Source organism: Petaurus breviceps, unplaced genomic scaffold, assembly GCF_028583685.1.
Source record: "Petaurus breviceps papuanus isolate PSGF00001 unplaced genomic scaffold, PetGlider_PUasm1.0 90842, whole genome shotgun sequence".
NCBI lineage: Eukaryota > Metazoa > Chordata > Mammalia > Diprotodontia > Petauridae > Petaurus > Petaurus breviceps.
Window position 1 is genome coordinate 10,362,288 of NW_027187358.1, and position 24,812 is coordinate 10,387,099.

At 46.8% G+C, this 24,812-nt stretch overlaps 1 protein-coding gene across 1 annotated transcript in view; it reads left to right on the forward strand.

The window, feature by feature from the left end:
* The window catches only part of TTC7A (tetratricopeptide repeat domain 7A), a 210,316-nt gene that overhangs the window by 63,122 nt on the left and 122,382 nt on the right, over positions 1-24,812 (forward strand). Inside the window, exons 6-10 of the mRNA XM_069071642.1 lie at positions 7,843-7,921; positions 8,577-8,734; positions 9,469-9,532; positions 22,288-22,425; positions 23,951-24,034. Coding sequence (XP_068927743.1) covers positions 7,843-7,921; positions 8,577-8,734; positions 9,469-9,532; positions 22,288-22,425; positions 23,951-24,034 — 523 coding nt within the window. The remainder of the gene's footprint in view (positions 1-7,842; positions 7,922-8,576; positions 8,735-9,468; positions 9,533-22,287; positions 22,426-23,950; positions 24,035-24,812) is intronic.

Consider the following 24,812-nt stretch of genomic DNA (forward strand, 5'->3'; position numbering starts at 1 on the left):
TCTCAGAATAGTGTTTTTAAATGTATGAAATATATGGAGTCACAAAGAAAACCTATTTTATTGAAACAAAACCAAAGTCGTGGTTGAGAACCATAATTAAGAATCTGTGCTATAAATTGCAGAGAAGCTACTAACCAGCATTGGTAGAGGGAGTTTCAGCATCTGGGAATTCCCCAAACCAATAAAATCCCAAGTCTAGGGCTCAGCCCTATCTCTTTCCCTTCATTTCTGAGCACATCTCCTACTCTCAACCCCTGAGCCAAGCCACCCTTTGTAAGGAAGAATGGGGGGAGGGGGGGGGAAGAGTTCTGTAGAAGTAACATGTTTACTTTCAAAGGTAATTCCCAATGGTTAGAAGCTCTCTTTCTGGTCACATCTGTTTGTTTCTACTGTTGCCAGTCTCCACCAACATGAGACTTAAGTGTAGGAAATAACCCTGTATATCACAGATGTTAGGAGGAAGGGATGGGTTGTCGTGGGAAAGAAAAGAGCTCTTGCTGGAGGGCTGGTGGAAATTTCTGCCTGATGATGACGCTTTCCAGAAAACACCAGTGAGTCCTAGACTTACTGACTGTGCCAAATAGCCATTGATGGGGGGGCGTGGGCCAGGAACAGGAGAAAACAGAGTCCACCAAGGATTCTGGAGAAGAGACATGCAGTCTGGTGACCACTGGCTTGGTCATGGCAGTCACTACTTACAATCACTAAATCAACAAATCTGTGGGACTTCTGTGTGCTCAACCCTGTTCAGCATACAGAGGAAGCATTAAGACAGTTACTGCCTCAATGAGCATTGTTGGAAAGGTTGTCAGCAAAACTGCACCATCCCTAAGCTTATTGGCTCCTCTTGTTAGCTCTTGATTTTGTCTTCTCACAGTTCATCAACAATATCTATTCAGTGTCCACTCTGAGTTAAATTGCTTCCTTTCCCACTATAACTGTTACTACCTTCCTGGGGCAAAGACAAAGAAAAGATGCTTGACTTTCCATGGTGTCATGACCTGACCCCTCCTTCCTGGGGAGCTGGGGCTCGGTGTCCAAGATGCACAAGGCAGAAAAGATCAAGTTTGAAAGTTTGAGCTTGACCCACCCACCGGTCCCAATATAAGCAGTGCCCGCCTATTACCATTCAGGGTGTTTGCAGGGAGTCCGGTCTTGTGGATGGATCTCTCCTTGAAACTCTTACCGGTCTCTTCTTTCATGTAAATAAGCTTTGGGAAGTTCTCTCTCTTCTCCCCTCAGCTCCATTGCATATTGACATTTCATTCTACTCATCTTAGGGCCTAAGTGGAAGCCATCTTATCTAATCCCTTTTTATATCAAATCAGTGAGTAATGATTCTTTACCATGCTGTAAGCCCTGTGTAAGCTCCATCATGATAGCCAGTGTTTATATAGCACCATATATATATTAATAAAGCCTGTGTGCGTGTTCTCATTTGATTCTCACAAGAGCCCTAAAAACATTGCTAAGGGCACCATCATCCCTATTCCATAGATGGGGAAACTGAGGATTAGAGAGTTAAGTAACTTGATTCTAGTCATAAAAGCAGTGTTGGAGGTGGGATTTGAACCCAAGCATCTCCTAACTCCCAGGCCTAACACTGTTTTCACTGAGCTAGGATGCCTCTTGCATCTCCATTGTTTCTTCTTTTCCTCCCAACTAGACTCTGAGCCCTTATGGACAGCTACCATACGTCTTCTGTCTTGCTCTTACAAGTGCCTACCTGGCCAGGTCCTGAGGGTGCTTTGAGAGCTTTCAGCTGGAGTGAGTCCCAAGGAAGGCAACGAGCATTTTTTAAAGTGCTTACTATGTGCCAGGCACTGTGCTGGGAATACAGATATAAAAAAAGAGACAGTCCCACCCTCAAGGAGCTTACATTCTAAAGAAGAAAAGGAGCTGAAAAGTAAGGGAAGGTGGAGGAAGGAGAGGTGGCTGTGTGGGAGCGTGGTTTTAAAGCCTGGTATTCATGAACAGGGCTGAGGGGAATGAAGGCTAGCTTGGGCCACTTCCCATACGGAGGCCCCAGGAGCAGCACACCAACCATAGAAAGCTTCGGGGCTGAGAGGAGGCCGGAGGCCTCAGGCCCTGAGAGAGGTAGGTTCAAGGAAGAAACAGCAGCAGCAGCAGCAGCATGGGTCTGAAGACTGTTAAGTCATTTCAGAATGGCAGGACAGGGAAAGCATATTTCTCTGAAGTCAGAAGATCTCTTCTTTCTTTTTCATAATATCTTTCTGGGCCAGAAGTCTTCTGCTTAATGAGTAGCTTGGACCCTCATCTGCCACGAACTTGATGTTTGATGTTGGGCTAGTTGGTTCACTTTCCAGGGGCCCAACTTCCCCATCTGCAAGATGGATATGATGGTGTCTCTTCTGCCTAACTCCTGTGAGTGTCATATTCAGTGAAATAATAAAGAGGAAGGCTTTCCCAGAAGGTGATCTGCACGGTTTAAAAGGGGGGAAGGGGCTCTTCCATATGTCAGGGAGGTCTCTCACACTTAGGCCTTGGCTTTGGGGGGGCAGGATGGGAATGGGACCATCACATCTTCCTCTCCCCACTAAAAACACGAACCGCCTCAGCAGCATCCCTGGGCCAAGATAAAATGCCTCTCAGCTTCTTCATGTGTTTCTGATACGGTGCTTTTGGAGAATCATGAGGGATGGGAAGCTCTGCTCAGAAAGGTCAGAGAGAGAACACAAGTCTCTGAAGCTGGGCCTCTCATAGAGCACCTCTGCCCAGCCTGACATCAGCAGCTCTGGACTCGGCGAGATTTTCTCTGAGGAAAGCTTGGGAAAACCCCAGCTGATGCACTGTGGGAGGTGGGCGTTTGGGGGAGTGAGTGAGTGAGTGAATGAACAAACAAGGGGATTTGTTCTGTAAAGTTTGGATTCAAAGGGCTGTATTCATGGACCTAGAGGCCACAGGTTACCCACTCCTGCTTTAGGACATTTGCCATTCATTCCATTTCCTGGAGGGGCCAACTGAGGCACAGAGAAGCAGTGGTCCACAAAAATTCACTGATCATTTCAGTGGTAGAACTGGAGTCTTCTACTCCCTTAACCCTAGGTCTCTCCTGTCCAACCTTTGTGATGACAATTCAACACACATTTACCAAAACCTGCTAGCCAACTTTAAGGGTGGCTAGGTGGTGAGGTAGTTAGGACTCTGGACGTGACCTCCAAAAGACCTGCAGCCACACATTCTTCCTACCTGTGTGGCTCTCTCTCTTTTTCTAGCAGTTGTTGAGACAATGTCATTATAAAATCATCTTTTCTGTTTATTTGTACAAAGACGGTCACAGAAAAGAGATTTATCTATTAATTTTGCCTAAATTCTCAACAATGCTGTTGATGTTATGATGGTGTTAGATTTTCTGACTTGTGGTTTTCTTGCTTTAGCCATCATTGCTAAATGGACACAGTAACAGACCTTTAAGAATGAATTCTGCTCTTTCCCCTTTGCTTTGGTAAGAGATATGTATCTAGGTTTACAATAAGGTTTTCAGTATTTAGATTGGTTTTTTTCCCCAGGTGTTTTATTTTTTTTGTTAACATTTGTTTTTAAAACTTTGAGTTCCATATTCTCTCCTTTCTCCTCTCCTCACCCACCCCCACTGGGGAGATAAGCAATTCAATATAGGTATGTGTAGTTACACAAAACATTTCCATAGTAGTTATATTGTGAAAGACTAACTATATTTCCCTCCATCCTATCCTGCCTCCCATTTATTCTGTTTTCTCCTTTGACCCTGTCCCTTATCAAAAGTGTTTACTTCTAACTACCCTGTCCCCCAATATGCCCTCCCTTCTATCATCCCCCCTCTTATCCCCTTTCCCCCTACTTTCCTATAGGGTAAGATACCCAATTGAGTATATATGTTATTCCCTCCTTAAGCCAAATCTAATGTGAGTAAGGTTGACCCATTCCCTTTCACCTTCCTGCTCTTCCCCTTGATTGTTAACAGCCTTCTCCTGCCTCCTTTGAGATAATCCACCCCATTCTATCTCTCCTCCTCTCCTTTTCCCAATGTATTCCTCTCTCACATCTTAATTTTATTTTTTTTAGATATCATCCCTTCACATTCAACTCACCCTGTGCCCTCTGTCTATGTATACATGTGTACACCTAGTACATACACCGTGTGACTCTCTTAACCACTTAAGTTACTTAACCTCTGTTTGCCTCAGTTTTCTCAACTATAGAATGGGGATAATAATAGCACCTACCTCCCAAGGTTGTTGTGTGGGTCAAATGAAATCATAGTTGCTTAGCCCAGTGCCCAGCAGACAGTATTTAAATACTTATTCCCTTCCCTTTCCTGCTGTGTACAAAGCACTCTGTTAAACCTTGGGGAGACAGACAGTAACAGAATTGTCTCGTCAAGGAGCTTCTGTTCTGCTAGGATTTAGGTGCCTCCTGTCTTAAACAGTTTAGTATCTAAGCTTACACACATTCATTAGAGGTAATAATTTACTTTACAGAAGGTTCTGCTTGAGGCTTCTAGCACCCTAAAAATAGAAGGCAGTTTTCACTCAACTTTTCAAGAATCCTTCTGCTGCACAGAGGTGGGGTTCACCTATCTGCACAGTGAGCCCATGGCAGGAGCCCTGCTAGGGGGCCTGGAGGACAATGCTTCAGGGCACAGGATTTTCCACCCTCGGGAGAAGCCCTTACATCCCCAGATTCAGTGGGGGTTACTGATCTCTCTGAGAGAAGCAGCTTGGATATCCATAAGTCATTTCTCTGTGGTTATGGAAGGTGCTTGCTTACACCCATATTTCTGGCTTAGATTTCCTCTTCATAGCCTTATTGGGTAGGGGAAAAGATAAATGGAGAGTCCAGAAAGAAAATGGTTGTGAGAATGAATGGGTTCCCATTTGTATTGGGCAGGAGTTCTTAACTTTTTGGGGTCATATGTCCCATTGGCAGTCTTAAACCTGTGGCCCCCATTTTTTTTTAAAGCAATTGGGGTTAAGTAACTTGCTCAAGGTTACACGGCCAGGTGTTTCTGGGTGGGTGCTAAGTGTCTAAGCCCGGATTCGATTCCCAGATCATCCCTATACTGGGGCCGGTGCTCTTACTCGCTGTGCTCCCTGGCCGCCCCTACCCCCATTTTTAATAGTACATGCGCTTTAAAAGGAGGCCAATTATATTAAAATATGATATCAAAATATCTTTAAAGTCATGTTCATGGCTCCATTAGTATAGAAGTACCCAGTAAGGAAACATATGTAAAGCACTGACTCAAGGTGCTAGGAAAATGAGTTATTGCTGTTACTATTATAGATAGAAGTATTCTGCACATAACCACTTGTGGTGAGTTGTAAACATTATACTCATTACACAGACAAGAAAACAGGGGCACAGCTAGATGATGTGACTTGCCCCTTGTGACAGCTCCGCTTTGGGGCTGGCAGAGACCCAGGCCTCCTTCCCCCTGGCCCAGCCCTCTTTCTGCTGCCTTACGGAGCAGGCCTGTATGACATGAGGCTTGAGGTTAGGAGGGTCGTGTAGTTTCTTGGCTCGAGTGTTCTGATCATTTGGCTTTGCTCTTATAGTCTTCACATCATCTGTTCCCATGGTTGACCATTTCCTTTCCCATATCCCTCCCTCCCTTTCTTCTTCCTCCTGGGAGACTTTGAAAGAAGGTTGTTCTTCCACTTCCTGAGCTGAGGGTGACCATGTGGGGCATTTTCCTTGAGCTGACCTTCTTCAGCCTGTGCTGTGCCCAAATGTCTTCACAGGTACTGTCCTGAGGTGAGTTGGGGGCCTCACAGAGAGCTCAGAGCAGCTCAGTCTGATTGGCATCCTCAGAGGACAAGAGACAGCTTGTGTTTCTGCAGGGCTGCATTGCATGCTCTTTGTCAGCTGGCTCACATGTACCCGGTCTTTTAATTTTTATTGATGCATCTCGGTTTTTATTCCATGACTACTTTCCAATTAACCACTCTGTATACCCTCTCTTATACTTAAAAAAAAATCTAAAATGGTTAAGAAAAACTGACATCTGAGTAAGAGTCTGTAGCATTTTGTACCCATAGACCCCCATCTCTCAACAGAAAGGAGAATGGTGTTCCAGCATCATGTGGAGCTAATGTGGATTGACATGTTTAGTATTGTAGTGTTGTCTTTATTCACATTATTGTCATTTTGTTTATTTTTCTCCTACTTATACTTTCTTCTTTCTATTTCAGTTCATACAAGTCTTCCTATGTCTCTCTGAGTGTCTCATTCATCATTCCTTATGGTGGATTAATTTTCCTTTACCTTAATATATCACATTTGTTCAGACATTCCCATATATGCTTCTATATGATTATATTAATACATTAATCATATATGTCACAGATCAATAATATATATTTAAATACAATCCACTACAGAAAGTGCTGCTCTGAACATTTTACCATCCATGTGACCTTCCCTCTATCTCTAGAGTGGGAAAAGATTGATGGCAGCACGTCCAATCAGAAGGCTATTGAGGCAGCTCTTGGGCAAGCTACTGAGGGCCTGGGCTGCACTGACAGCTGTCATAGTAGAAGGGGGGATGTTATAAAGGTACAATGGCCAAACCTGGAGAGCAGACCAGTAGGAGAGGAGCCAGGAGACCATCGTGTCCCTAGGAGAAGAGGGTGGTGATCAGCAGTGATCAGTAGCTGCAGAGTGGCTGAGGAGCAGGGTTGATAAAGGCCATTAGATTTGGCAATTAAGAGATCATGGAAACTTTCAGAGAGAGCAAGTCTGGTTGATGAGGGCAGAAACCAGACTGCAGAAGGTTTAGAAGAGAGGAGGGGGAGAGGAAGTGGAGGCATCTGTTAATTGTAGATGGCTTTCTCGTGGAGTTTAGCCATAAATAGAGAGATATAGGGTGACAACCAGTGGGCATGGGTATATCAAGTGAGAGTTTTTGTTCTGTTTTGATTTTAAGTCTGGGGAAGACTGCAGGGTGTGTGTGCTTGTGGGCACCAAAGAAGCGGCCAGCAGGCAGGGAGAGATTGAAAATGAGTGTGTTGGTTCAGTTGATAGGCAAATGCCTGAATGATGATGAGACTAATAATTGGCTTTTATATAATTTGCCTTCACTTTTGTTGTTCCAATTGAGTCTTGAAGTAACCCTCTAAAGTATGCAGTGAAGTGAAGGCATTATTATCCTCCCTGTTTTATAGGCAATGATACTGAGGCCAGTTTAATGACTTGCCCAGAGGTGCACAGCTTGTCAGTGTCAGAGAAAGGATTTGAACTGATATCTCCTGAATTCCAAGACCCAGGACTCTTATTCAGTGAGCTGAGCTACCTCGTGAAGATGATGGGGAACGTTCTTAGTAACTGAGCCCTGCCACTGGGGTTATTCATACCTTGGGCACTCTAAAACAGAGAAGTCTCAGGATAGGCGAGCTATGTTCACGTCTACAGTAGCACTTTTATTAGTAACAACATTGATAATGGTGCTTTTGCCAGGCTCTTTGCATTATATCATCTCCTTTGATTCCCACAAGAGTTCAGTGAGGCTAATTAAAGTAACCCCCTCCTGGGAAGCCTGGATCTTTGTCCCCAGTCTCTGTCTTAATGAGAAAAACAAAAACAAAAACCTGGCAGTCTTGAGTGCCTTTTTCGGGTAAGGCTTGGACCTTTATGGGAAGTTTGCTATCATTTATCCAGTTGGTGGTGGTCACTGGGCCTCCTGATCACCTCCTTTTCCTTTTTAACATTTAATCTCCATCTTCTTTTTCAAATGGAACTCAAGCAAGTGAGCTCCTTGCTCATGGAGTTTTCTCAGGTGTGAGGAGGAAGGCTGGATTGGGGTGACACTGGCCAATGATATTGCTTCTGCTCTCCCACCAGGGACATTGTGAAGGGCATGAGTGAACTGCGGGAAGTCCTGCGGATCGTGGAGACTCGAGCAACCCAGAACTTCAAAGTGGTAACAAGGAAATCCTGTGGAGGCTAGAGAGAGAGAGAGAGAGAGAGAGAGAGAGAGAGAGAGAGAGAGTGTGTGTGTGTGTGTGTGTGTGTGTGCGCGTGCGTGTGTGTGTGTATGCGCACTCATGCTCTGTGCCCATATGTGGTCATAAGCTGTTGTAGAGTAATCGTCTCCCTGAAATAACTTCTAGGCTCTAGGCAGATGCCATGACATGCTTCAGGGCTTGTTCCTGGCCACTCTGCCTTCTCATCCTTGGTCCCCGTGCAGACTAGTCTCCTTGGGCCTTAGGATGTCACTTGGAGGCAGAGCTGCACACATGTCTTTTGCAGCCAAGGGATTGTGGTTTTTCTCTGGGATGATGTGGAGAGTGTCTGGCTGAGAAATTCTATGTGACATCCTCGTAGCCTCGACATTCAATTACCACTTCAGCGTGGAGCAGTAGATAGACAGTAGACAACCACATAGACTAGAAATGCCTGTAGGACAAGGGAAGGAGTTCTGAGCAGTTCAGGAGGACTTCATGGAGGCGATGGGCTTTGAATGGAGCTTTGAAGGAGAATGTGTGATGAATGATGCAGGTGGATTGGAGGAGGAAAGACATGAGGGAGGACTGATTGTGGGTGAAGTGTTGGCCTTGACCTTTTCTCTCCATCAGACGGCCGCAAAGCAGCTGGCAGGAATACTGCTGCATTCTCTGAGTGAGGACTGCTACTGGGGGCCCCTGTCACACCCTCTGCCGGAGTTTATGGGCAAAGAGCAGAATTCCTTCATCACCCAGCCTCTCAGGAAGCCAGATCTCTACGATGGAGACAAGTAAGCCCTGGCATGTTCTGCTCTCCCCTTCCCCAGGAACTAAACTAGCTCCTGCCAACTTGGCGTTCAACCCTGCACATCATCAGAATACTGTCAAAGTACAGTCCCTCAATTGGTTTGTAAATGAACTCCTGCCCAACCCCTCTGCCCCTTAAAATAATTCAGGTGGCTCTCAGGATGCAGACTCAATTTCCAATAAGCACATACCAAGAATATCTGCAGAGGTGGCGGGCAAGAATGTAATGTATTCTCAGGCCAACCGAGGGATGTGGTGGCTTTCTGCTGCTTGGGATTATCCCTTCTTTTGCTGGAGTATTTGTGACAGTGCTCTCCTCATAGTACAGATACTTGAAAGTTGACTGTAACTGCATTTTCCAAAGCCTGTAGTTTGTCACTGCCTATTAGGCAATCATCCTTCCTCTCCACTAGGATGTCCCTACAGTCTTGGGAAACAATATTTTTCCCCCTTGTTTGACAGTTCGTAGTTTTAGATCTGAAAATTTTTCCTCTATGGCTAGGCTCTGGGAATTGGGGGTACTTAAGAATTGGAACCTGCTGCTTCTCAGAAGGTGGTGTCCAGTAGCTTATGAATCATGCAAAAGTTGCTTCATGTTTCCAGGGACTGGTGTGAGAGAGACAGAGATGGGTCCCAGACTGACCCCATTTTCAGTGATCAGGCAGATTGGAACTGAAGAGATGGTGTCTGAGTAGGGACTTGGGTTTGTGTCTTTCAGTCTCTACTGCCCAAATGACAACATCGAGGAGGCTCTCTTGGTTCTTCTCATCAGTGAGTCCATGGTAAGCCCTTTGGGGTTGGTGCCCCTTGCCTTCTGCATGGGGAAGAGTGGGGTCACATAGGGTACTTGAGGGGCAGCAAGAAAAGGTCTGCTCCATGCTGAAGCCAAATTCTGCCTTGGGATTGGGGTGTAGGGTAGAGAACAACGTCCAGGAGCTAGAAGCTTCACAGACCTGCCCCCTGGTCATCCTGCCTTCCCTTCCCACCCCACAGGTCCCATTTCCTGAAGCTTGGGGCCTGGACATGAGGTGAGGGAGGGCGGGTTGGGGTTCAGGAAGTTCTCTTCAGTGGAAGGAAGAAGGAAGGAGGGTGAAGATGGCTGCCTCCATACTTCATCTGCCTTCCATTAGTTTGCCACACATTAATGCCATTAAGTCAGATTCACTGAGCCTTGATTCTCTTTCCCATCCTAAGCTGGGTGCTTTGAGGGGTAAAAAGAGTATAAGATTATAAACTCTGCCCTCATGGAGCTTATAGTCTAGTTGGGGGGAGCAGTTACATATACACATGAGAAGGTGTGTACTGGACCAAGCAGTGGATGAGAAATGCCAGGTGAGTTGTAGATGATAGAAGTGGTCTAGAAATTCAGAAAAGAATATGCTAACTTTGTACTAGATTGATCCCAGAAGGCTTCATGGAGCTGAGATTTAAGCTGAGCCTTCAAGTGGGGACTGGACTTGGTGAGGTATTAAGAAAATGGAAAGGGCATTCCAGGAGAGGTAAAAAACTCATGGGGGAAGGGAACACCCATGTGTTTGTAGGGGCAGGGACCAGCCTGGCTGACTTGGAGGGCCTGCCAACTTCAGGGGTCTGGCAGCAGTGGGGAGCCAGGAAGGTTTTTGAACAGAGAATAAAAATGGTGTTATAAGGAAGATTAATTTGGCGGCAGGCTGGATTGCTAGAGCTTGACAAGGAAATACTTCGCCATTCTTTCTGTCCCAAAACAAATCTTTCAAAGCCCCCACATCATTTATGGTCTCAGATTCACAGAAACTGTAAAGATGGACCCTTGTTTGCCCAGATGTGACACTGGGCAGCTTTCCTAGTTCACTGACCACAACTCGGAGACCTTCCAACAAGTAGGTGGTAGGAGAGAAGTGTGGTATAGAGCTAAAGCCACGCAGACATAGAAACTTTTGCTCATTCAAGGTCCTTTATCAAGTTCAATTCAAGTTCAAGTCCTCCTGTTGCCCCAGCCCAGCATGGCCTATGTCCCAGTGAAAGGAGTAAGCTGCAAATGCTAATTGAGGCAACCTTTGTGTAGGATGGTTTGCAGAATTGTAGACTTGTGAAGTGGGCAAATGGTTATTTATTGTAAGAACATCTGTGTCCGCTTAGCTCACTGATTTAGAGCCACAGCCCTGGGTTTGAGCTCTCTGAAGTCTAACGAGCTATTCACTAATCCCAGCCACAGACTGACCTCTGACACTAGCCATAAAATCATAGCATCTTAGAATTGGAAGTCCTTTGTTTTACCTCCCACCCCACACAGGCATCCACCCTTAAAATATCCCTGACAAGTGGTGAGCCCGTTTCAGCATAAATGTTTTCCTGGATGAGGAGCTCCTTCCATTTCATGAGTGGGCAGCTTCTTCCTGGTATTGAGTCAAAATCTCCTTTCTTGAAGCTTGGCCCAGTTGGTAACAAGCCTCAGCCCCAGAATGGTCACTTGCTGTGGCTACAAATTGACTCAAAAATTCTTGTTGTAGAGAGGACCTCCAGTCATGAACATATCTCTAGCCATTGACTCAGCCCTAATCCTGCCTGTATACTGACTACTGACCTGAGTCTAGAAAGATCTGTGCCAGACAGGGAACAGGGCTGAAAATTCAGATTCCCTGAAGGCAGCTTATTAGTCTTGTAACTTCTGTATTTCAGGACAGCACACCCTCCCTGTAATAGTATTGGTTTCTCTGTTCATGTATTGGAAATTACCATCTAGCCATCCAAATGTCTAGCACCTTGGGCTCAGAGATTCTTAACCTAGGGTCTGTAGGCTTAGTTTTAAAAACATTTTGGTAATTGAATTTCACCATGGTTTCCTTTGCAGTCCTATGTGCTTTTATTAATTAGTATTAATCTGGAAACATCAATCTGTGAAGGAGGGTACAAAGGCTTTACCAGACTGCCAGAGGGGTCCATGACATAAAAAAGAGGGTTAACCCCTCTACTCTAGATAGAGTTGGAAGGGGCCTTAGAGACCATCTAGCCCAACTCCCTCATTTTACAGATGAGGAAATTGAGGCCCAGGGAGGCCACTTACTTCTCCAAGGGTCAGGCAGGTGGTATCAGAGAGAGGATTTAAATTCGGGTCCTCTAAACCTAGATCTGGTGCCCTTTGCGTTGTTCCTTAGCCCCAGAATGTCTGTGGCTACAAATTGACTCAAGAATTCTAGTTGTAGAAAGGACCTCTAGCCATGGGGACATATTGCCTCCCAAGCCTTAAATGCAGACTGGATCTCTAGCCAAAGACTGAGTCCTAATCCTGCTCATGGACTGACTGCCTAGTATGGTGCATTGGAGTTGATGGTCTATTTATTGAGCACCTTCTATTGTCTCTTTCTCTGCACCCCTGGGACCTAGGTTGAGCCACAAGCATTTAATTCAGATGGTCATTTTGCTAAAACACCCATAAGCTCTAAACATTCAACTGACTGAAGTCTAAGCTATCGCCTTTTAACAAAAACCAGGACTTCAGATGAATTGTCATGTTTTTGTCTTCAGAAGAGGAAGTTTTTCTTTTGTTCAACTTTTTTTTCCCTTTTGCAATAACACAAATAATTGGTAGGTGGCAAAAAATTGGGAAGTATTTCTTGACTGGGTGAGGTGGGTGGCAGTGTAGGGTTTTTCTTGAGAATCTGGAAGAATGCAAAGCCAAGGAATTAGTCAAGCACAGGAGGACTTTTCTGTCCACTCAGGCCAATTTGCAGATGATCACCTTACTTGGGCCCACACCCAACCTGGAAGCATGTCCTGGTAAATCTGCACAGGGGCCTCTTGAAATATTTAGAAAATTTGAAACTTGTAGAGAAAACAGGAGCCTTAGAGTTGAGTCAGGATTGGAATGAACGTGGCTTTAACACCACCTCCTCACCCATCTCCCTCCAATCTCATTCCACCTTCTTTAGCCATAGGAACCCCAGACGCGGGCCCAGTGACTGCCTTCCAGCCTCTCTTTGCTGTCCTGTTGCCCTTCTTTTTCCCCAGTCCAGCCTCCTTTGTTGTAAGGTCATAGTGAAGACCAGTGGGAATGTTGAGTCCTGACAACCCAGACTTCTGGTCCCTTGTTGGGACCGCACAGCTCAGCTGCCACCTTTCCATGACCCAATGTCCCAGACATTCTTACCTGATGTTGATGCTGGCATAGTTTTCATTGGCTTCAACAGGAACTGTGTCCAGGTGCAGATGCTCAGCTGGGGCAAAGCCTATCAGATATCAGCTGGCTGCCTTGGCCTCTGCTTAACTTTTTATGGCATCTGAAGAATTAGGAAAGCTGCATGGAGAAGCCATTAAGATAGAGCCTGCCCAGAGGGCATAATAGGCCTCTCTGCTTAGCAGGCTGCCAGGCAGAGATTGCTGCGGTGGGGGCTGTTTTAGGTGCCCACCTTGGACAGCTTTGCTGGCCTCGTTCTTCTTTGTTGCCTGGATTAGAATGCCAAGGAGCAGCCAGAAGTCATGGACGGGTAAGGAATTACCAGTGTAACTGATCCTTTGCAGGAGCTTTTTTGCTTTGGCTGAAGCAAATTAAGAGCTGAAAGGGACCTTAGAGGTCATTTAGTCCAGCGTCTACCCCCTGTTCTATAGATGAGGAGATTGAAGCCCAGAGAGATAAAGCCTAAGGTTACCTGGTGAGTAAAGTCTAATTCCAGTAGCAGAACTAGAACAGGGGAGCAAGCCTGAGAACTCGAATTCCTTGGAAACAGCTTAGTCTCATCACTTCTGCATTTGAGGGCAGCCTGGGTTTCTCTGCCTGTTCATGAGTAGGGGACTACATTATGGCCAATGATCTGTCTATATAGAAAGGTCCTCTTACTCCAAGTTTTGACCCTGAATCACGCTGCCCTTGATTGGAACAAATAGAGGTCACCCACTCCCCTCCCCCCATCTCATTTCATAAATGAGGAAACGGGTCTAGAGAGGTTACATGGTTTGTCAAAGGCACCAAATCACAAAGGGAGGATTTGAACCCAAGTTCTTTTGACTCCATGGTGCCACTGTTGGAGAGTCCTGTCCAGGGAAGTCAGGAGAAATGACTATTTCTGTTCTTAACAATAATGAGTTGTGTGACCTTCAGGAAGTCGCTTTAGCAGAAGTAGGGGCAGCCTGCCATGGAGAGAGGCCAGAGGGGCAGTTAGAGGATCTGGGTGTGAATCTTTACAGCTTTATGACACCTAACCTCCCTGGGCCTCTGAAGGGGGGAGGGAGGGGTAAGAGGTGAAATATGGACCAGACCACGGGATCTCTTAAGGTCTGAATAAGCTAGACCTGGGTTCAAATTCTGGTCTTAACACTATATGACTCTGGACAAGTCACACATGTTGAAGTTGTCTCTCCCATTACATTGTGAGCTCCTCGAGGGCAGGGACTGCCTTTGACCTCTTTGTGTATCCCCAGTACTTTAGCACAATGCCTGGCATGAAGGCACTTCATAAGTGTTGACTGATTTATTGTTTGGAGTCACTTAACTTCCGAGCTCAGATTTCTCATGGGTAAATCTGGACCTGCGTACTTGTCTGCTTACTTCAGGGTTGTGAGAAAAGTACTTTGTACATCTCAAAGGGTTATAAAATCAAGCTGTTCTTATTGTTCCAGTGATAAGGGTGTGATGGGCGCTAAGGCCCTAGGCTGCCAGGCAGCACTGTGGATAGAGTTTGATTTGGGAGTCACATACTGCCTCCCATGCTAGTTAGCTGCGAAATCCAAGTCAAGTGACTTTATCTTTGTTAACCTTAGTTTTCTCACCTCTCAAATGGAGCTAATAATGGCACCTACCTCCCAGGGCTATTTGGATCAAATGAGTTACCATATGTAAAGTATTTTGCAAACTGTATAGTAACATTAACACCCGTTCTGCTTCTAACATTCTGATCCTTTGTACCATCCTTGAGTTACCAATAGAACAATCCCTGGGTTCTTTTATATGGGCCCTTGGAACCTAGATGTGCATCTGTTTGAACGAGATAGGGGTAGGGCTGTGGAGTTTCAGGTGCTTTTTTTTCTTCTTCTATTTTTTCTTCTATTTCTTTCATGTTCCCAAGGACTTCATGATTTTATTTATGTGTGTATATGTGTATATACACATACACACACATATAACACATACACACACATAACATATCCACATATATGTATACGGTAGTTGCCTTAGCAATTCAAATCAATCCTTGGACCAAAAGCTAGAATCAACAGCAATAGTTTGCTGAACTAAACACACATTTTTCTTCAATGACTTTGACTCAGTTGGCAGAACTTGGCTTTTTCTGGAGCCTTTTAATACCAGTTGCCTTAAGTAAGGTCCACCTTTCTGGAGTATGTTTGGCTGCTTACTGAGTAGTCTAACTTAGTTCCTCCCCGAAAGTTGTCAGCTTTACTCCATCCCTCAGACCAGATTCCAGGAGAAACTCTGGTCTTCAGACACCTTGGAACCCACTGGGAAAGAAGATTTTGTTTGTGACATCAGTGAGAAGATTTTATCTGACTCTTGACATCCCCAGAAAGTTCCTTTGAGGTACACTGTGTCCTCTTAGCTTAGCCTCTTTGAGAGGTTCTAGATGAGGAACATTCCCTCCCACTCTTCCTTTGGCCTTTGAAGAACGGTGACGGGTTCTGCCTCAAAGGAGAGGAGATGTGGCCCAAGGGAGACTTCCCATTCCCTCCTGGAAACTCAAGGCCCTCCTTCCGCCAGGCTACAGAACACACTGAGGCTCAGGAAGCTGGAGCAAAGTGTGGGGTGAGTGCAGTCCGGGGGCCGATGTGGGCCGGGGTGCCCGTCATCCCAGTAGATATATGGGAGATGTAACATGTTATTTCTAGGCTATATATAATGGCTGCTCTAGAGCCAGTGGTAATTATGTCTGCTGGAGAGAAGAAGCCAGGCATTAGAATGTCCTTCAGGGAGGGGCTGGCCTCACTGAGGATTCCAGGAGCCTTCTTTCTTCCTGTTGCTTCTGCCTCAGGGTTGACTGGTGCCTACAGAGGGACCAGAGTGAAGCCCACAATCTCAGCAGGCCTCCAGGCCATCCCAGCCCTGAACAGGATCCCCTCTCCAGCTTCCCCAGCTTCTGCCGGCTGAGAACCCACCACCACTGGAGGAGAGACCCTGGAGGGCCCTTGTGCTTCGTACAGCTCCTAGCCCATAGGAGGTGCTTAATGAGTTTTTGTTAATTTAATTATTGGGAGGTGTTTTATGACATCAAGTCTGAACTGTCTGCTTTGCAGCTTTCATACCAGGCCACACACAACACATCTAATCCTTCTTTCGTGTGATAACCCTTCACATATTTCAAGATGGCTATCATGGTTTCCCTGAGCCTTCTCTTCCTCGAGCTAAACATCCCCAGTTTGCTTAGATAATTGCTTAGAAAAACGAGGGGTGGTTGCTTTGAGACTTGTTAGGCACGGCCTCCAGTGATTGGTTGGCCCATTGTTTGTTTGTTTGTTTGTTTTAAGCAATCTGGGTTAAGTAACTTGCTCAAGGTTACACGGCCAGTTATTTCTGGGTGGGTGCTGAGTGTCTGAGCCCGGATTTGATCCCCAGGTCATCCCGACACTGGAGCTGGTGCTCTTACCCGCTGAGCCACCTGGCCGCCCCGGTTGGCCCATTGTTAAGGGGATTTATTTATGGGATGCCTGCAGAATCCAGTTTTCCTATAGATAATGGGCTTCGGTGACCACCTTGTAAAAGACCTGGCCTTGATTTTGATTGGAGCATTTTTCCAAGCATGTCTGTGTCCTGTACCCCTTTGGGCGGGCCCCCTGCCAAGTAAGAGCCACTTGACCCTTCAATGGGGGTCTTTTATCCAACCCATCCTGATCCAGGAGTGAAAGTCACAGAAGAGGAGAATGAGAATGAGACGAAGGCCTGTTGTTAGTTTGGGAGGAGGCCCTGAATCCCTCTGTTGTTACTGGGAGTGCGAGGCTGACACAGCCTGCCAGAGTCCAGACTTGGAAGTCACCTGGCCTGGATCCTAGTCTTAGCTCACTGCGTTACTTTGGATGAACCGCTGCAGCCTGGGCCTTCGTTTGCCCATCTTCCAGATGAGGCCAGTAACTTGCTCTGTCTGTAAGAATCCTAGAACATAGAAGGGCAAGACACTTCAGAGCATCAGTCTTCAGGGATGTTTTGAGAATCAAATGAGTGTCAGTAAAAGTACCGTGAAAAGGTACCAGTCAGCAAGCCTTTATAAGCCCTAGTTAGTTATATACCAGACAGTTCTGGGGGCAGAGGATTCAGGGACAGAAATCCAAACCCTTTCTAACTTCAGAGAGCTTGCACCCCCGACAGAAGAAACAGTATGCTCATTCGCAGGTATTTTGATATATACAAGAGGACAAAGTAACCTTGAAGGGAGAGGCATCAGCAGCAGCCAGGGGCTCCAGGAAAGAGCTCATGCACAAATGGCCACTCGCATTGAATCTTGAAAGAAACTGGGGAATCCGAGAAGGGGAGTGTGGAGGAGAAGGCATTCTGGCCATGGGGACTGGGGGCATTGTTAATGTCAAGTGTGATATTTTGATCAGGGATTATTCCCAGGGGGTGGTGGTCCTGGTGAAGTGCCTTTGTGTTCCTTCCCCTCAATGACCAAGATTTGACCATTGAGGTGCCTGTAAAGGGGACCTTTCCCATGAGTCAAAGCTTCCTAAAAGGGGTAGGACTTTGAGTCCAGTTAAATAAGAAAAAGGTATGGGGTTGACAAGCTAAAAAAAGGAGGTAGGTTCATGCAGTAGTCGAGGCCCAGGGACAGTTCAGAGGTCCAGGAATCATAAGATTTAGGTCCTGAAAAGGCCTTGGGTCAGGGGTGGGGGAGGCAAAGAATGGGCCAGGCTGTGTGCACTGTCTGCTATGTATGTACTGTGCTCACCTGGGCTTACAGGTACAAAAGTGGGCTCAGGCCTCGCCCTCCCAGACTTGACATTTTGATACCCTTTCCAGCAGAAAGATTTTATTTATTAGAGAGACCTTTTGATCTTTTCAGTAATAACAGTGATAGCAACTGAACCTTCATTGCAGAGTTGGAGGACTACAGTAGAATATCTTGTCAGACACAGCGTGTCAGGTTGTTTTTCTGAACTGCTTTTTTTTCCCTTTTTCTTTCCTGACATCTCTGTGAGCTGTAGCAGGTGGACCTGTGGGTTTCCTCCGTTATCCACTAGCCCCCTCCCCACTGCGAATATCCTCCCCTAGCCCCAGTCCTGTTGACAGCAGCTCCTACCAGAGCTGTAGCCTGGCAACCACAGCCCAGCCCAGATACCCTGCCCAAAACCATGGCAACCGTGCCACAGACAAGCTGCTCTTCCTGTGGTAACCACATCGCAGCTTCCTTCTGGCCAGCCTTGCCTTACCAGTGTGCCTGCCACCGGGGAGCCTCCCTCAGGACCCACCCACCTAACTTCTTAGGAACTGCTGGGGCCCACAGTCTCTGACCCAAAGTGGTCATCTCTGGCAGAGTCTCAGATGTCAGCTGGTTGCTTGCAGGTCAGAGTTCCAAGGATGACAGGAAGAGTCCCTGCCTGGGAGGTCAGCTTTTCCAGGCCTAAAGGCCACAGTGAGGATAAGCCTGTGTCCATCACTAGCTCGCAGTTGTTGGCATTCCCTTCGAGGTGGCCCTAGGGTGAGGGGAGCTTTCTGACTTTTCTCACGTTTGCTCCAAATGTTATTTTAATAAGTGTCAAGATTGTCACTCAGGTTATTCTTAGGGAAGCTGGCCGGCTGGAGTTAGGAGACCAAAACTGCTCATTGTTCCTTAAATGCAACTGGGAATTTCTTATCCTGGAGCCTTCACACAGGCTCCAAAGCCGAAACTCTCTTCCTCTGTCCCCTCGAATCCTTTCTGCTTCTCTCTTTCAGAGTACTCCTCAAAACTCACTCCCACAAGAAAACTGTCTTAGGTCCCTGGCCATGGCCTCTGGTTTATGATGAAACAACATTTCAGGTTTGGAAAGTACTTTGCTCACAGCAGCCATAAAGAAGTTAGTCTTACAGGCATGAAGGGGGCAGCATGTCCAGCTAGAGAGACACTGGTGAGCAATCCCACGGTCCAGTTTCTGACTTGACTTGCCCACAGTCACAGAGGGAGTAGATTTTAGAGCTAAAATTTGAACTCGCATCTCTTGATTTCAGCAGCAGTTCCAAGCCCTGTACCCCTCCCTAGTGCTGTGATCAAATTAGTCTGGTTTGTCTTGAGTTTTCACTTCTTTCTGTGCCCCTCACATCCCTTCCTCGGGGCCCTTTCATCTTTATTGCTAGTCCCTGGGTTTCCTTCCTCCCTGGGGAAGAAGAATAAAAGTGCCCAAGGCTGGAGAAACAATGTCACCTAACATGGACAGCATCCAGGGATGATATCTTGAACATCTGGGTTCAGATTCTGCCTCAAGAACTTGGGCAGGCAGGTGACTTTGAATGTCGGCTTCCTTGTCTGTCAGATGTGGGGGATCGTGATCGCACCTGCTTCACGGGACTGTAAGGATCAAGTGAGATGGTGTGTGTAAAAGGTTCTGCAAAACTGAAGTGCTTCGTGCATGAATGTGCCCTGCTGTGGTCCTTCTTTCCCTCCTGACCATAGTCAAGGGCTGCTGGGGGACTGCGTCTCCCTGATCAGCCCAAAGGCTTCTTAGAAGGCCCCTGGGCTGTGCTTCCTCCTACCTGTCTCCTGGTTCGCGGGCCCCTGGTCCAGGGCTCAGGACCCACTGGATGCTGGCTGGCTGGAGAGGATGCCGCTGCCCTGTGTGCCTTGTGTAGGCAGTGACTCAGAGGCTGAGGGCAGGAGATGGAGGAGAGAGGTTGGGAGCTGGGTATGTTGGTGCAGTGGAGGGGCCCAGAGGGAGCTCTGAGATCACTTTTTAGCTCAGTGGAACGCTGCAGCAGAACTGTGCATTATCATTCCCTACCCCCCTTGGTCTATGTGTGGGTGGATTTTGTTGGTAGCAAGGAGAATATCACTGGTACTTTTTCTCCATCCCCTTAACCATTTGGAAGCCATGGTGAGCTCCCCATTTCTTCTGGGCCTTCAGTACTGATTTGCTCTGAGAATGATCTGGATGCCAGAAGATCACATGACTCATCCCTGGGTAAACTGGGCCAGCTTCTCTCTAGGCAGAAGAGGCAACTGTCTACATGGTATGATTTCAAGGGGCTGTATAGCTCCCCTACCCCAGAATATCTCCCTCAGTGAAATTCCACCATTAGAGTTTCATTCCCTTGGGTCTTTAAGGCTTTTCAGTCTTCCAAAGGCCCATTCCTATTCCAGTGCAGATCTAGACCCCTGGGAGTTAAGATTTCTTTGTCATCAACACTAGCAGGAACTAGTAGACTTTTACCTGAGGGTAAGATGAGGAGGGAAGGAGAGGTCTAAGCTGCCATCCATGTGCATGAGGGGATTTAGAACCAGTGTTTGTGCTTTTCACCCCTTCCTTGGCATGGAGCGTGCGTAATACATTAGAAAGAATGCTGGTTTGGGAATCAGGTTTGGATTGGAATCTTTCCTCTGGCTTCCCCTTTCTGATGGTTGGAGTAGATCATCTCTGAGGGCCCTTCTGGCTCCAAGCCTGTGATCTTAAGTTGAATTAAATGGAGAAAGAATGGCTGGCCCTGAGGTCACTTTTTATTAGAGGAAGAAAATAGCAAGAACCCACACTTGTAATCATGCTTTATACTTTACAGCCCTGCAAGACTAGGTTGTGCCAATATTATTCTTCCCATTTTATGGTGAGGAAACTGAGCCTTAAAGAAGTTAAGTGACTTTTATGGTTGAATGGCTAATAATAGGCAGAATCAGGACTCGGGCCCAGATGTTCTGTCTCTGCGTCTATTTTTGTTTTCAGTCTCACACAATTAGCAAGTGGTAGCAGGACAGTGTGTTAAGACTTCAGGTTTGGAGAGATCTGCCATAGTATGCTGCCCTAGTAGGTCCTGCCTAACTAGGCTGGCTTGGGAAGTCAGCTTTCCTCGGCCTCCCCTCTTTCAAAGTCTGATCAGCTGCCCTGTTCCGTTTAGGAGTTAGTCTGTTGCCCCTGGCAGGGGGAATCAAGTCTCAAAGAGAGGGCAGAAAGCAAATCACTTAATCAGAAAGTATTTATTAATCCCTTACCTAACTATGGCAGGCACTAGGGATAGAAGTACAAAGAATGAAATAGCCTGTGCTTGGAAGGAGTTCCTCTTCTGTCTAGTTTGACAACATGTGCAAAAATAAGCAGATTCAGAGTAAATAGGAAATAAAGGCAGGGGAGGCCATTGCACTGGCAGTGTGAGAGACTGGGAAAGATTTCAGGTAGAAGCAGGAGAGCTCTGTTTAACCTAGAACAGGCAGGGGAAAGAATTCAGGGCGAAGGTGCTGTTATGTCATGCCTCAAATTGAAATTAGGGTTCTTCCCCTTACTGTTTTTCCCAGCTGACTTGCAGTAGGGAAACCAACGAGCATGGGAGCAGAGAACAACGAGAGAGAGGAGTCTGTGGTTGAGCTTGGAAGACAAGAGTCTTGATGGAAGGGGGGGGCGGCGCTGGCAAGGGTTCCACAATGGGGGCAGAGCCCAAGGAAGGGGGTCTGTGGTCATAGGGAGGGAGCAGACGTCCATGGTTGACTGAGGAATGGAAGAATGGTGGCTGGCATCTCTAGGCCAGCGAGGTGAGACATAGGGTGGAGGACTGGCATGGGAATCAGGAACAGCCGAGTCAAGTCTCGCCTCAGACACTTGACTGGCTGTGGAACCTGGGGCAAGTCACCTAATCTCTCTTTACTGTGGTTTCCTCAGCAGTAGAATGGGGAAAAAAACCCCTGACCTCCTGGAGCTGTGAGTATCAAGTGAAAGGGTGCTGTTTGAACCTTCAAGTACTTAAAATAATATCAGCTAGCATTTATAAAGCATTATATGATAAACACTGATAATAGTAGCTCACATTTACAAAACCTTGTACATGTTATCTTACTTGTCCTCCCAACAGCCATGGAAGGTAGGAGCTGCTGTTATCCCCATTTTACAGATGAGGAAGCTGAGGCAAACAGGGTTAAGTGACTTATTCAGGGTTACACAGCTAGTAAGTGTTTGAGGCCAGATTTGAACTTCCTTCCTAACTGCAAGTCTAGCCCTCTATGTCTACCTTGTAGAGTAGAAGGGAAGATTTTTATGGGAAAGGAGGGTCGGGGTACATATCCCTTTTCATTGCTTCAGTTTTGCTTCTGTGATGGGAATCGGAACTGATCCTTCTCTACCCGAAATAGTTTTTAATTAAGACTGTTAGTGTTTGTAATAGTCTGATGTGATTTAAAGACATGAATGCAAAACTGGCTTTTGGGTCTGAGCTGGGGGGATGGTCTAGCTGGAGTGCCTGGCACTCTTATCTCAGAAATGGTGGGCAGGTGATCCAGTTTGCCCTGGGGGATGAGAGGGTGGTTTCCTGGGGAATTGGGTCGAATTGTTGTCATGACCAGTGCCTGGGCTTTGCTGAGGCCAGGAAGATGCACATGCTTCTCTGGGTAGTCAGTGACCCGTTTGTCTCTAGGGCCTTAGGTATTTTCATCCCCAAATTATTTTTCACCTGCAGGCTACCCGGGAAGTAGTTCTGAGCCGTTCACCAGAACAGAAAGAAGACCGCACTGTCAGCCTGCGGGACGCCTCCACGGTCTATGACCTCCTGAGCATCACATTGGGCAGAAGAGGGCAGTATGTCATGCTCTCTGAGGTACTGAGCCTGCTGTTCCCTCTACTTCAGCAAGCCTAGCTTTTCTCTTGAGTCCCAGGCTCCCCGTGACGCTCAGGGGGTTAGAGGCCAATCCAGGGAGGCAGACAAGACAGAAGAGAGCCTGGACCTAGGCCAAGCCACGAGGGTGACATTGCTATGCTGAATTTTCCTTCCTCCTTGAACTGTTCTGTGTCTGTCCTTTGGAGACTGCTGACTGGAATAGAAGGTTGGGGGCTTCCTTTCCCAGGTTCTAAGGGACCAAGGGAGTTAGCTTCCATATTTATCTTGGTACAGTTTCAGGCTGGGCATTTAGAGTGAGCCCAAGCTGCAGGCCCAGGGTCAGGAGCCATGTGTGGGAAGCAGGTGTGTACTGTGTGCCACACCATCTCAAGCTCTGGCCAAGACTAGTGTTCATGAAATTGAATGGGACCGTTGTCCACGCCACCTCACTCCCTTAATTAGTCTTTCTTGTGACCATCGGCCCACTCCGGGGCTAGGAGATGTGAGGGGTGTGAGTGATTGCCCTGTTCCTTCCACTTTGCCGTGCTCATGGTAGCGCTCCAGCAAGGGACTCCCACCCCTGGGAATGGGTCCAGTCCTGAGCCAGCACACTTGCCTCTGCCCTACAAGGGCATGGATGCAGGTTTTCCTGAGGCTTTCCTTGGAACCACCCCCCACACCCATGCCAGTGTCTAAGGGCTGCCTGATTTTGCCTGAGATTACACTTCTTATCTCCCCCAGAATTGTTCATGATTTTGTTTTAGCTCAGTTTCTTTATGAAGAGAAGGCAGGATGATGATGATGATGATGGCTAATAGAAATCCTGCATTTAGGGGTGGCTAGGTGGAACAGTGAGTAGAGCACTGGCCCTGAAGTTGGGAGGACCTGAGTTCAAATTCAGCCTCAGACACTTAACATTTACTAGCTGTGTGACCTTGGGCAAGTCACTTAATCCCAATTGCCCTCCAAAAAGCAAAAAAAAAAAAATCCTGCATTTATAATACTTTAAATTTTTCAGAAGCATTTTTCATGGATTTAATTTTGTTTGATCTCCACAATAGCTTTGTGAGTTAGAGAGAGCTAGTGGAGTGGCCTTTATAGATGAGAAAACTAAGACTTGAGGACAGGACTTAGCCAAGGTCACTCAGTCAGTGGTCAAGCAGTCACAAGAACCTGCCAATGTCCACTCGTCAGACCTCATGAGACCATATCAGAGAGGTGGGCTCTCCAGGAAGGAGCCAAATCAGCCCCTAATTTGTACTAAAGTTCTTAGAGTCGTAGACTTGGAGGTCAAGAGGTCCAATTCCTCCTTTTACAGAGGGAGGAGGAAGAGTCCAGAGAGACCCCACACCTAATAATAAATATCTGGGGCAAGATTCAAACTCAAGTCTTCCTGCCTCCAAGTCCAGCACCATCTGCTGAGCTCACCTCCCTCCCAAAAGCCAAAGGGGATCTGTGCAGTAGGCATCTCCCCAGGATATCTGGGAGCTCTGGAGCCACTGACTGGTGCTTTTCACCTCCCCAGTGCCTGGAACGAGCCATCAAGTTTGCCTGTGAAGAATACCACCTCTGGTATCAGCTGGCCCTCTCCATGGTGGCTTGTGGGAAGGTAAGGCCCTGATTCTTCTTCCCATCCCTTGCCCATCTGTGTCATCTCCCACTGCCTGTGTGCTGTGTGTTGTCTAGGAAAAGATTACCTTTTCTTTCATTCCTTTTTCTCTTGGGGCCAAGTAATCTTCCCTGGAAAATGAATGGACATGTGGGTTTATGGATGCTGGAATTCATTTCCTGCTTCCTGGCAACCTCAGGGGAAAATGAGATTTCTGCTTTATTGTCAGAAGGTAGGTGTGTGTGTGTGTGTGTGTGTGTGAGAGAGAGAGATGTCCATTTGTGCAGTTGTGTATCTTTGGGGGTGTAGGGGAGAATGGCTATGTGTTCCTCAACAATACTGATATCTTTGCACATGTGTTCCTACATGTTTACATATGCACATGTAACATGGATGGATTTCCCTGTGGGTATCTGTGTGTCTGTGTCTGAATTCGTGACTTGTTTTACAAAAAGGCAGCCCATCCTGGGTGTTTGCTCCTTACTGGCTGGATCAGGGGTTTGTCTCTAGGGCTTTTTGACTAAGAAGATTTTGAGTGAGCTCTGGAAATAAACAGTTGTTGATGTTTTCTGGGCCTGTGACCCATGCATTAGGGGAAGGAAAAAGCCCTGGGGAGGCTAGGAGGAAGGTTGAGGCAGCTGTCATAAAATTTGTAAGCAGGACTAGGGTGTGATAGAGTGGATTCTTCACCCAGAAGTACAGTGAAAAGGTGTGAAGGTCTTGGTTAGTTAAAGGGGGCAGACATGAAGGTTCTCACATTGGGGGTGGGTAAAAGGTT